Source organism: Amblyraja radiata, chromosome 12 (assembly GCF_010909765.2).
Source record: "Amblyraja radiata isolate CabotCenter1 chromosome 12, sAmbRad1.1.pri, whole genome shotgun sequence".
Classification (NCBI taxonomy): Eukaryota; Metazoa; Chordata; class Chondrichthyes; order Rajiformes; family Rajidae; genus Amblyraja; species Amblyraja radiata.
Window position 1 is genome coordinate 10492212 of NC_045967.1, and position 12797 is coordinate 10505008.

Consider the following 12797-nt stretch of genomic DNA (forward strand, 5'->3'; position numbering starts at 1 on the left):
TTATGGTCACTCTTGCCCAAGGGGCCACGCACAACAAGACTGCTAACTAACCCTTCCTCATTACTCAATACCCAGTCTAGAATAGCCTGCTCTCTCATTGGTTCCTCTACATGTTGGTTTAGAAAACTATCCCGCATACATTCCAAGAATATCCTCTTCCTCAGCACCCCTGCCAATTTGATTCACCCAATCTATATGTAGATTGAAGTCACCCATTATAATTGTTTTACCTTTGTTGCACGCATTTCTAATTTCCTGTTTGATGCCATCCCCAACTCCACTACTACTGTTAGGTGGCCTGTACACAACTCCCACTAGCGTTTTCTGCCCCTTAGGGTTTCGCAGCTCTACCTATATCGATTCCACATCGTCCAAGCTAATGTCCTTCCTTTCTATTGCGTTAATCTCCTCTCTAACCAGCAACGCTACTCTGCCTCCTTTTCCTTTCTGTCTATCCCTCCTGAATATTGAATATCCCTGGATGTTCAGCTCCCAGCCTTGGTCACCCTGGAGCCATGTCTCCGTGATCCCAACTATATCATATTCATTAATAACTATCTGCACATTCAACTCATCCACCTTATTACGAATGCTCCTTGCATTAAGGTACAAAGCCTTCACGCTTGTTTTTACAACACTCTTACCCCTTATACAATTATGTTGAAAAGTGGCCCTTTTTGATTTTTGCCATGGATTTGTCTGCCTGCCGCTTTTACTTTTCACCTTGCTACCTATTGCTTCTACCCTCATTTTAACCCCTCTGCCTCTCTGCTCTTGCACCCATCCCCCTGCCACATTAGTTTAAATCCTCCCCGACAGCACTAGCAAACACTCCCCCAAGGACATTGGTTACATTCCAGCCCAGGTGCAGACCGTCCTGTTTGTACTGGTCCCACCTCCCCCAGAACTGGTTCCAATGCCCTAAAAATTTGAATCCCTCCCCCTTGCACCATTTTTCAAGCCACGTATTCATCTGCAATATCCTCCTATTTCTACTCTGACTGGCCCGTGGCACTGGTAGTAATCCAGAGATTATTACCTTTGACGTCCTACTTTTAAGTTTATCTCCTAGCTCCCTAAATTCACCTTGGAGGACCTCATCCTTTTTTTACCTATATCGTTGGTGCCAATGTGCACCACGACAACTGGCTGTTCACCGTCCCCCTCCAGAATGTTCTGCAGCCGTTCAGTGACATCCCTGACCCTTGCACCAGGGAGGCAACATACCATCCTGGAGTCTCGTTTGCGGCCGCAGAAACGCCTATCTATTCCCCTTACAATTGAATCCCCTATTACTATTGCCCTTCCACTCTTTTCTCTCCTCCTGTGCTGCAGAGCCACCCATGGTGCCATGAACTTGGCTGCTGCTGCCTTCCCCTGATGAGCCATCTCTCCCAACAGTATCCAAAATGGTATACCTGTTTAGGAGGGAGATGACCGCAGGGGACTCCTGCACTACCTGCCTACTGCTATGCTGGCTATTGGCCACCCGTTCCCTTTCTGTCCTCTTACCTTTTACCTGCGGTGTGACCAACTCGCTGTTCGTGCTATTCACGACTTTCTCAGCATCGTGGATGCTCCAGTATGAATCCTACCGCAGCTCCAATCGTTCAATGAGGTCTGCCAAGAGCTGCAGCTGGACACACTTCCTGCAAACGTAGCCACCAGGGACACCGACCATATCCCTGATCTCCCACATGTTGCAGGCTGAGCAAACCACGGGGCCAATCTCCACTGACATAGCTTACTCCCAAATTAAATCAACTCCCTCACACTATAAAAATCTTTATCCTTTAAACTGTACCTTTACTAATATATACTGTACCCTTAACTCACAGAACCCTCAACTCACAGAACCCTAAACCTGGACATGGCGAACCAGAGGTATAAATGATTGCTAGAAGGGAAAATGGGCGGGGGGAAAAATAGAAAACCTGGAGCAGGGTTGTATGATGAGCACATGGAGGAAGGGAAAGGAACTGAATGGAGGTGGATTAGGAGTAGTGGAAATGACGACTAAAATGGGGAGGCTGGGTAGATGAGAAGAGAGAGGGTGTGTCTTATCAAAATTCAGCACCATTTGGGTTGGGGGCTATTTAAACAGGTGGTGTTCTTCTGGTTTGTGCTTGGTCTCTGGCACTGGGGGAGGCTGAGGCAGACAAATTGGGTCCCTTACAACCCATGTAGCCTGTAACTCAACAGCATAACATGAGTTCTCCAAATTCCAGTAAATTCCTCTCTCCTCGTCTACCCAGCACCCCCTCTCGCACCAACTCCTCCATTTGCTAATCACCTACCCCCCCCCCTACTCTGTGTTTATGAATGATCCACAGCAACATGCACATGGTGATGATCAATCTTTATTCCATAGGCAAACAGGAACATTCAAACAGCCAGCTGCTCGCATCTAGCTCCGCTGGCTTGTGAGCAAGAGAGAGAAAGCGAGTTAGCTGACCTTGTGTAGTACTGTAATACCATGTAAAGGGTGGCATGCACATATGTGTAGTGGGGGTTATAAATGGCATGGATTAATAAGGGTTAATCTACATTCTTCCTCTTAAAGATGTAAAGCATGTATATAGTGGTTAGCGGGGCATCTTGTAAAACACCAGTATAAGGTGCGGCATTTATTACTTTACTGCATATGTGAGCACATAAAACTAAACGGGTCATGCACAGTTCAAGTGTAGCCGGTAAATTTTCCAATCTGCGAGTTTGGGTTGCAGACACGACCTGAACGTGTACGGTAATCCCCCTCATATACCTCATCCTTCGCTGAGGGAGTAAGTCCCTTATTGGGTGAACGCGAAGGAGAAGACACTGGTGGAGATTGGGGCACCAGGGAAGGCAAGAATGGAGATGGCACCGGCAGAGGAATCGCTGGAGCAGCATTTGCAGAGCATGAGGGAAGACCGGCAGGAGGTGTTGGCGCACTCGCTGATAGATGCCGTTGTCAATACTGACCAAGTACGAGTGTGGTTCTGCGGTGGACCCCAGAATGACTCCGAGGCGATCGTAAACCTCGGAGTGACCGCAAACGGGCAACCTGTCCCTTGTTGAGCGGTTGAAGCGGAGAGCTGGTTTTATCGTAGTATTTTCTTTGTAAGCCGCAGCAGCGTTGGAGCTGGGATTGGATCACTGACGGTGCACGAACTTGTGGTTCTAGTAGTTGCTTGGCCATAGGCAGAGTTGAACGGGTTCGCCGGGACACGAGCCGTTCGGCTGCAGATCCCAGGAGAGGGTCGCGGACGATGTTCCGTAGGTTGAATAGGTCGAGATAGACATCAGAGCAAGCCCTGCGTGAGCGTTCCATTAGTTCCTTTGCACTTTTTACCGCACGCTCAGCCATGCCGTTGGACTGCGGGCACTCTGGGCTACTGGTAATGTGAAAGTCCCAGTTTTTCGCGAAATTTCTGAAGAGCTGACTGGAGAACTGAAGTCCATTGTCTGAGAGTAGCTTTAGGGGGGCTCCATGGACAGAGAAGTGCCGAGTTAGTTTCTGAATGGCCATGGCTGAGGTCGGGCTACTGAGCAGGTCGATTTCGAACAATCCTGAGTAGGGAACGACTAAAACCAAGTATTGTTGGCCGTGCCACTCAAAGATGTCGGCTGCCAATGTGGACCAGGGTAAGTCCAGTGTGAGGTGCGGGAGAAGTGGTTACTTCTGTTGGTGCGGGGTCAGGTTATTGCAGATCGGGCAGGCAGCAACTTTCTCGAGAATGTAGTTAGCCATGTCCAACCAGAACAGCATTCCTTTCGCATGTTGAAGGGTTATTTCTGTAGCGGGATGGTCCCCATGGACAATGTTGAAGTACTTGTTGTGAAGAGACTTCGGGATGACCGCCTTGTGTCCTTTCATTATCACGCCGTCCTGAATGACCAGTTCGTCACGGACAGGGTAAAATGGTTGGACAGCTTGTGGCAGGTGGTGCTGTTTGTCTGGCCAGCCGCGGCGGATGACAGTGGCCAGTGATTGTAGTGTTTCATCTGCAGCTGTTTGTGACACTAGGATGTCTAAACCAGCAGATGGGAGGCAGGAGACCATCATAACCGCATACCCCTCGTGCTCATCATCAGACAGGTGTTTTTCACAGGTTAGGCGAGGTGCCCAAGAGAGGGTGCAGCTAAGTGCATGTCCTTACTACATTTGTAGGTTAGTCTGATGTCATATCTCTGTAGTTCCATCATCATGCGTTGTAAATGCGCTGGTGCCGTGTGGATCGGTTTACTGAGGATATTGATGGGCTGGTGATCTGTTTCGACCGTGATCAGGTTGCCAAAGATAAAGTCCTTGAATTTCTTGCAGGCAAAAGTTACTGCAAGTAACACCTTTTCGATTTGAGCGTAGCGCTGTTCAGTGTCGGTCATGGTCCATAGGTACGCTGGCATTACGTTGATGGCAATGGTTTTAGACAGGTCTGGCCTGAGTCCGTTGTTGGTGAACACGTGGCCCACATAAGTCACTTCGTCGACCCGAAACCTGCATTTGAGAGGGTTGAGTTTGAGATTTACCTCCCTGGCACGATCCAGAACCTGCTTCAGGTTTGAGTTATGTTCTTGTGCATTGCGCCCGGCAATCAGGATGTTGTCTACAATTATGTAACATGGGTAGCCAGCAAAGAGTTGTTCCATATTACGCTGGAAAATCTCACTGGCTGAATTGATGCCAAATGGCATTCATAAAAATCTGTTAGCGTTCGAAGGGCGTCGAGAATGTGGTTAACATGGAGAATGCATGGTCTAGTGGCATTTGCCAAAATGAGTTCTCTGCATCTAGGACAGAAAAGACTGTGGCTTTACCCAGACTGGCTGTGACTTCTTCCACTGTCTGCATCGGGTGGTGTGGTCGTTTGACGGCAATATTTAAATCTTCAGGGTTGATGCAAATCCTTATTTCGTCTTTGTTCTTCTTGACTGCTGCAACCATGGTGGAGACCCAGGAAGAGGGGTCGTTGACAGGGGCTATCATGCCCAGTGTTTCCATTCTGTCAAATTCAGCTTTGACGTCGTCCTTTATTGCGTGCGGGATTCGGTGAGGAGAACGAACGACAGGTTTTGATTTCCTTGTTGGTTGCAATGCTGTATTCTGGCAGCTTGCCCAGCTAGTTATCAAAAGTTGTTCGAGTAGTTTTTGGGTGGGACTTTGAGAGGTCGACAGCTGGTACAGTTTTGCTGAAGAAGACTAGGTTCATGTCACGGCATGCATCAATGCCCAGAAGGAGGGCATTGCTTCTCCTCTAACGATGACATACTCCAGGTTGTAAACTTGAGACGCTAGATGGCATTGTAATGTAACCGTACCAACTGGTTGCAACTCCCCCCCACCAAATGGATGCAACTTTGAGTTTGTTTTCATAACAGTTTCGTTGTTGTGAATTCTTTGGATGTCTGACAGACCACGTTACATCTCGCTCCAGTATCTATCTTAGCAGCAACCCTGGTGTTGTTGATACTGTTGATATTCATGGGATCACTGTCTGTAGCCGGTTAATCGGGTATACAAGAATGTATGTTTTGGCTGACCTTGCAGGTGCTGCAGTTTTGGTTCTGCTGGGAATGCTGATTCTGTCAGTGCCTCGTGGGAAAGTGAGGGCTCAAATGCATAGAGAGATTGTTGTGACTGGGCCCTGTTGGCATGGGCGCGGCAGCACCGGATAAAGTGGCCTTTCTTTTTACAATAGTGACAAGTTTTGCCATAAGTGAAGCATTGGTCACGAAATTTTGTGTTTGAGCCACTGCAATTACCACAGTTATGGACCAGAGAATTGAGGATCCTGGGGATGTAGGCGGTTGTTGAGGGATTAATGTTTGTCATGGGGATCTTTAGACGGCATTGACATCGTAGGTAGAGTGTGGCCCCAGTCCCAAGGCTTTGGTATGGGTGTCAGTGTATTCTGCAACCCGGCAGGCACGTTCAACCTTATAACCATATAATATAACCATATAACAATTACAGCACGGAAACAGGCCATCTCGACCCTTCTAGTCCGTGCCGAACACATATTCTCCCCTAGTCCCATATACCTGCGCTCAGACCATAACCCTCCATTCCTTTCCCGTCCATATAACTATCCAATTTATTTTTAAATGATAAAAACGAACCTGCCTCCACCACCTTCACTGGAAGCTCATTCCACACAGCCACCACTCTCTGAGTAAAGAAGTTCCCCCTCATGTTACCCCTAAACTTCTGTCCCTTAATTCTCAAGTCATGTCCCCTTGTTTGAATCTTCCCTACTCTCAGTGGGAAAAGCTTATCCACGTCAACTCTGTCTATCCTTCTCATCATTTTAAAGACCTCTATCAAGTCCCCCCTTAACCTTCTGCGCTCCAAAGAATAAAGCCCTAACTTGTTCAACCTTTCTCTGTAACTTAGCTGCTGAAACCCAGGCAACATTCTAGTAAATCTCCTCTGTACTCTCTCTATTTTGTTGACATCGTTCCTATAATTAGGCGACCAAAATTGTGCCCCATACTCCAGAATTGGCCTCACCAATGCCTTGTACAATTTTAACATTACATCCCAACTTCTATACTCAATGCTCTGATTTATAAAGGCCAGCACACCAAATGCTTTCTTTATCACCCTATCTACATGAGATTCCACTTTCAGGGAACTGTGCACAGTTATTCCCAGATCCCTCAGTTCACCTGCATTCTTCAATTCCCTACCATTTACCATGTACGTCCTATTTTGATTTGTCCTGCCAAGATGTAGCACCTCACACTTATCAGCATTAAACTCCATCTGCCATCTTTCAGTCCATTCTTCCAACTGGCATAAATCTCTCTGTAGACTTTGAAAATCTACTTCATTATCCACAACCCCACATATCTTAGTATCATCTGCATACTTACTAATCCAATTTACCACACCATCATCCAGATCATTGATGTACATGACAAACAACAGTGGACCAAACACAGATCCCTGTGGCACCCCACTAGTCACTGGCCTCCAACCTGACAAACAGCCATCCACCATTACTCTCTGGCATCTCCCATTCTGCCACTGTTGAATCCATCTTGCTACTCCACCATTAATACCCAACCATTGAACCTTCTTAACCAACCTTCCATGAGGAACCTTGTCAAAGGCCTTACTGAAGTCCATATATACAACATCCACTGCTTTACCCTCATCAATTTCCCGAGTAACCTCTTCAAAAAATTCAAGAAGATTAGTCAAACATGACCTTCCAGGCACAAATCCATGTTGACTGTTCCTAATCAGACCCTGTTTATCCAGATGCTTATATATATTATCTCTAAGTATCCTTTCCATTAATTTGCCCACCACTGACGTCAAACTAACAGGTCTATAATTGCTAGGTTTACTCTAAGACCCCTTTTTAAACAATGGAACAACATGCGCAGTACGCCAATCCTCCGGCACTATTCCCGTTTCTAATGATATTTGAAATATTTCTGTCATAGCCCCTGCTATTTCTACACTAACTTCCCTCAATGTCCTAGGGAATATCCTGTCCGGACCTGGAGACTTATCCACTTTTATATTTCTCAAAAGTGTCAGTACTTCCTCTTCTTTGAATCTCATAGTTTCCATAGCTACTCTACTTGTTTCCCTTACCTCACATAATTCAATATCCTTCTCCTTGGTGAATACCGAAGAAAAGAAATTGTTCAATATCTCCCCCATCTCTTTTGACTCTGCAGATAGCTGTCCACTCTGACTCTCTAATGGACCAATTTTATCCCTCGTTATCCTTTTGCTATTAATATAGCTGTAGAAACCCTTTGGGTTTACTTTCACCTTACTTGCCAAAGCAACCTCTTTTAGCTTTTCTAATTTCTTTCTTAAGATTCTTTTTACATTCTTTATACTCCTCAAGCACCTCATTTACTCCATGCTGCCTATAATTATTGTAGATCTCCCTCTTTTTCCGAACCAAGTGTCCAATTTCCCTTGAAAACCATGGCTCTTTCCGATTTTTACTATTTCCTTTCAACCGAACAGGGACATAAAGATTCTGTACTCTTAAAATTTCACCTTTCAATGTACTCCATTTCTCTTCCACATCTTTCCCATAAAACAAAATGTCCCAATTTACTCCTTTTAAATCCTTTTGCATCTCCTCAAAGTTAGCCTTTCTCCAATCAAAAATCTCAACCCTAGGTCCAGTTCTGACCCTCTCCATAATTATATTGAAACTAATGGTATTGTGATCACTGGTCCCGAACTGTTCCCCAACGCATACCTCTGCCACCTGACCCGTCTCATTTCCTAACAGGAGGTCCAGCACCGCCCCTTCTCTAGTAGGTACTTCTATGTATTGCTGCAAAAAACTATCCTGCACACATTTTACAAACTCCAACCCATCCAGCCCATTTACAGAATGTGTTTCCCAGTCTATGTGTGGAAAATTGAAATCTCCCACAATCACTACCTTGTGCTTACTACTAATATCTGCAATCTCCTTACATATTTGCTCTTCCAATTCTCGCTCCCCATTTGGCGGTCTATAATACACCCCTATAAGTGTTGCTACCCCTTTCCCTTTTCTCTGTTCCACCCAAATAGCCTCCCTAGACGAGCCCTCTAATCTATCCTGCCAAAGCTGTAATATCTTCCCTGATAAGCAATGCAACACCTCCACCTCTTGCCCCTCCAATTCTATCACACCTGAAGCAACGAAATCCTGGAATATTTAGTTTCCAATCACAGCCCTCCTGCAACCATGTTTCACTGATCGCCACAACATCATACTTCCAGGTGTCAATCCAGGCTCTAAGTTCATCCACCTTTCTTACAATGCTCCTAGCATTAAAATATACACATTTAAGAAACCCACCCTCTCTTATTCTCTGTTTATTGTCTTTTTCTTCTCTCTCCCCTACATTTTGGGTCAGAGTGCTACCATTCTCTGCCTCCTGCCTCACACACTGACTGCTAGCTTTCCCAATTTGAGTCCCTCCCCCCAACCATACTAGTTTAAAGTCTAGCCAGTAGCCTTTGCAAATCTCCCCGCCAGGATATTGGTCCCCCTCGAGTTCAAGTGCAACCCGTCCTTTCTGTACAGGTCGCACCTTCCCCAAAAGAGGTCCCAATGATCCAGAAACTTGAATCCATACCCACTGCACCAGTCCCTCATCCACTCATTTATCCTCCACCTCGCTTATCTAGTGTAAACTCCTTATCCCGGAGTAATTGTTTTCTCACCGTATCATTCAGGATGCCATATACGAGTCTGCCGCGGATGAGCTTGTCAGGGTCTTGGAAGTGGCATCTGGATGCAATGCTCTTGAGAGCACCAATGTAGGATTTGACCATTTCGCCCTCTTGTTGGCTACGGGGAAAAAACTTGTGGTGCTCCATGATAACGTTGGTGCGAAGTTGGCACAGGTCTCTGAACTTTTTGGAGAAGGCAGATAGGATCTCTGATGGACTCTGCCGGGGTCACAACATTTGTTGTGGGGCATAGTGGAAATCCTGTGCCCGCAGGGCGGCCCGTGCCCGCTACGTTGAGGAAATTGATGCAACGGTGTGGGGTGCAGCTCCAGGTTGGGCAGCATCTATGAAAATCCTGAATTCTACCTTGAAGATGCGCCAACGGTCGGCAAGTTCACGGGGATTGGTTGGTTCTGCTGTCTTGAAAGTGATATTTGTTTCGATCATCCTTGGAAATAGTGTTCCAGGATGTAAGTATATAAAAGTTATCTTATCTCCTTGTATCTTTTGCCTAAAATTTAAAATCTATTCTTCATCCTTGCACTCTGCTAATGGAAGCATCTACTTTCTATTTACCCTGTATAAAACAGTCATCATCTCACAAACACCTCAAAGACCTTTTCAAACATTTTGCTCTCGGGTAAATGACCACAGCTCCAGTCCAACCTTTTTACTAAAAAAAAACATATGGATCCATGGTGGCCTTGGGCAATTACATCTGCAATTTGCTTTTTATTGATTGATTGATTGATCCATATTCATTGTTTTTAATATGAAAAATATTTTTGTATTCTAACCTGCAGCAGGGATATGATCAAAAAAATATAAGGCGTCGTGTGTATGATGCGCTGAACGTGCTCATGGCAATGAACATCATTTCTAAAGAGAAGAAAGAAATCAAGTGGATAGGACTTCCCACAAACTCAGCTCAAGAGTGCCAGAATCTAGAGGTACGAATTGTATGCATGGAAACCCTTAAAACAAACTACGCTTCCACTGTCTTTATACTTTATAAAATATTTCAATGCATTCTAGAAGTTAGAAACGTTCTGCAATTTTGGTTTTGTATGTAGTCTCACTATTTTGAAAATCAAAAGACTATAGGTGCTTCAAGTCTCAAACAAAATTGGAAAATGTTGGAAATACTCAGCAGGCCAAGCAGCATATTCGCCCCATGAACTGGAAAAATGAGAATAAATGTTTAGATTCTCATGAGGGGTCGTCATTAGAAATGAAATGTTAATGGTTTCTCTTACTGCAGATGCTGAGTGACCTGTGGATTGTTCATTGTATTTTCATTTATATTTGTTAGCATCGATAGTTTCCGTTGCATACCTCAGTTACATCTTTATAGATTTGTGGTTATTATTTGTTACCGGCACTGCTTCCAAATTGCCTTTTTGTTTTGCTCTTGTTGATTCTAACCACTTTTGCAACATTTTATCCCATAGTGTGCAGATTGTGTTGCTTGTTAATGAAGGCAGATCCTTCAGTTTATATTTCTTCTGCATACATTTTTGTAATCCAGTTCATCACTTTAATCTCCATTTTGTTTTTCATTTTTATATGTAGAAGGGTTAAGTGCAGCTTTGAATTATTTACAGTCTTTTAGAACTCTTCATACCAATTATAGCCTCTTACACATCTGATTCTATTCACTACATAATTGGTCATCTTGTTTTCATAAGCCTCTTAAAATGCTTCTTAAAATATCCCTCATTGAGCAAGTTTTTTATCTCCTGTCCTAATATCACCTTATTGCCAAAGGTACAGAACACGCACACCACCAGCTTCTTCCCCTCTATTACAGGTATCCGAACAGTTTTTCCATAAGCTGCGGTACTGTTCAATTCACCTCTACTCCATTGAGAACGTGGGACTAGGTCTAAGGAACTGATGTGCTACAGTGTTGAGAACCAGATTCTGCATTCTGTCTTTTCCCCTTTGCTCTATCTATTGTAGTTAAGTTTGAACTGATTATATCTATATTTGGTAAATCTGATCTGTTTGGATAGCATGCAAATAAAACTCTTCACTGTACCTCGGTCCAGGTGACATTAATAAAAGCAAAATGTGGCACAGTGTTTGAACGATGCTTGATAAAATATTATAGCAGGTTGGTTTGCAGCTTCTAGCAAGTGATGGGGACTTTTGTTTTCATGTGACTAGATGGAGAAGCGGAGGAAAATGGAGATGATTAAGCAAAAGCAGTTACAACTTAAGGAGTTGCTTCTGCAGGTAAAATTGTTCAACATTATGCTGTTTTAATTAGTAATACATAAATGCTAATGTTGATTAACTATATTGTCAGTAGTTTACAAGTGTCAACTGAATAAAGTCACGGCTGCACAAAGGATCTGGTAGAACTATTTGAAGAGATAGGTAATTCTCAATGTAAACTAGTTTGTATTTGTCCATAGCTGTGAACCTGTGTAATGGGATACCTTTGTGAAAATCACAAGAATGAATAAACAAATACAAAATAGTATGACTCTTATCACTACAATGAATTGGAATTACCAAGTACATCATTTGTACATTGCAACAACTTTTATTTTGCAGCAAATTGCCTTTAAGAATCTGGTTCAACGAAATCGCCTTGTAGAACAACAATCTGGCAGAGTTCCTCCTCCCAATACTGCCATTCGACTGCCCTTCATTTTAGTCAACACCAGCAAAAAAACAATCATAGACTGCAGTATCTCTCCTGATAAGTAAGTACAATAACATCTGTGTGGCCTAACATAGATACATAGAAAATAGGTGCAGGAGTAGGCCATTCGGCCCTTCGAGCCTGCACCGCCATTCAATATGATCAAGGCTGATCATCCAACATTGTCAATATGTAGCACGGAAATGTATGCCCTTTTAGAAATACAAATCCCTCAATTTGCAAGATACTGTTTATTGTGATTTGACAATATTGTGAGTATTGAGATTGGTTGTATAATTACATTTGATAGATTTTTTTAAATACATCAACATTGCGAACTTCAATTAGTATTTTGCTTTTTTATATCTCTGAAATTTCAATTTTGGAATATCAAGATATATGGCAATTACTTGATGGAATAAAATGTATGCTTCACTTATTTCTTTATCTTAGAAATGAGAGAGAGTTAAAAATCATGTAAATTGTTGGTTTCAAGGAGTCCAACAAAATTGAAATTGATTGCAAACTTTGTAAAAATCTGCTAGTTGAAAGCAAACATTGTACAAAGGAAGGTTTCTCCAGCATTTTTGTCTACCTTTGATTTTCCAGCATCTGCAGTTCCTTCTTAAACATCTTGTACAAAGGAAGGTTGTTTGTTGGGAGGTCCACAGCCTTGGGCACTTGACATTGCTATACAAATTCCTCCGAGCAATGTCCAAGTACTGGAATCGCCACAGAAAACCTAAATATGTCCAACCTCCCCTATAGCTAATATACCCTCTAATCTTGGAAGCATTCTGGTAAACCTCTTCTGCATGCTCTCCAAAGCTTCCAAATCCTTCCTACAATGGGATGACCAGAACTGTACACATTACTCCAAATGCACTCTAACAAAAGTCTTATAATACTGCATTGTGACTTCCTGACTCTTATGATAGGAGCCCTGAATAATGA

At 43.7% G+C, this 12797-nt stretch overlaps 1 protein-coding gene across 6 annotated transcripts in view; it reads left to right on the plus strand.

Annotated features, from left to right (window-relative positions):
- The window catches only part of LOC116978919 (transcription factor Dp-1-like), a 64115-nt gene that overhangs the window by 32077 nt on the left and 19241 nt on the right, over nt 1-12797 (plus strand). For all 6 annotated transcript variants that reach the window (XM_033030204.1, XM_033030209.1, XM_033030210.1 and 3 more), the window contains 3 exons: nt 9994-10140; nt 11360-11428; nt 11753-11904. In XM_033030204.1, the coding sequence (XP_032886095.1) occupies nt 9994-10140; nt 11360-11428; nt 11753-11904 (368 nt within the window). The remainder of the gene's footprint in view (nt 1-9993; nt 10141-11359; nt 11429-11752; nt 11905-12797) is intronic.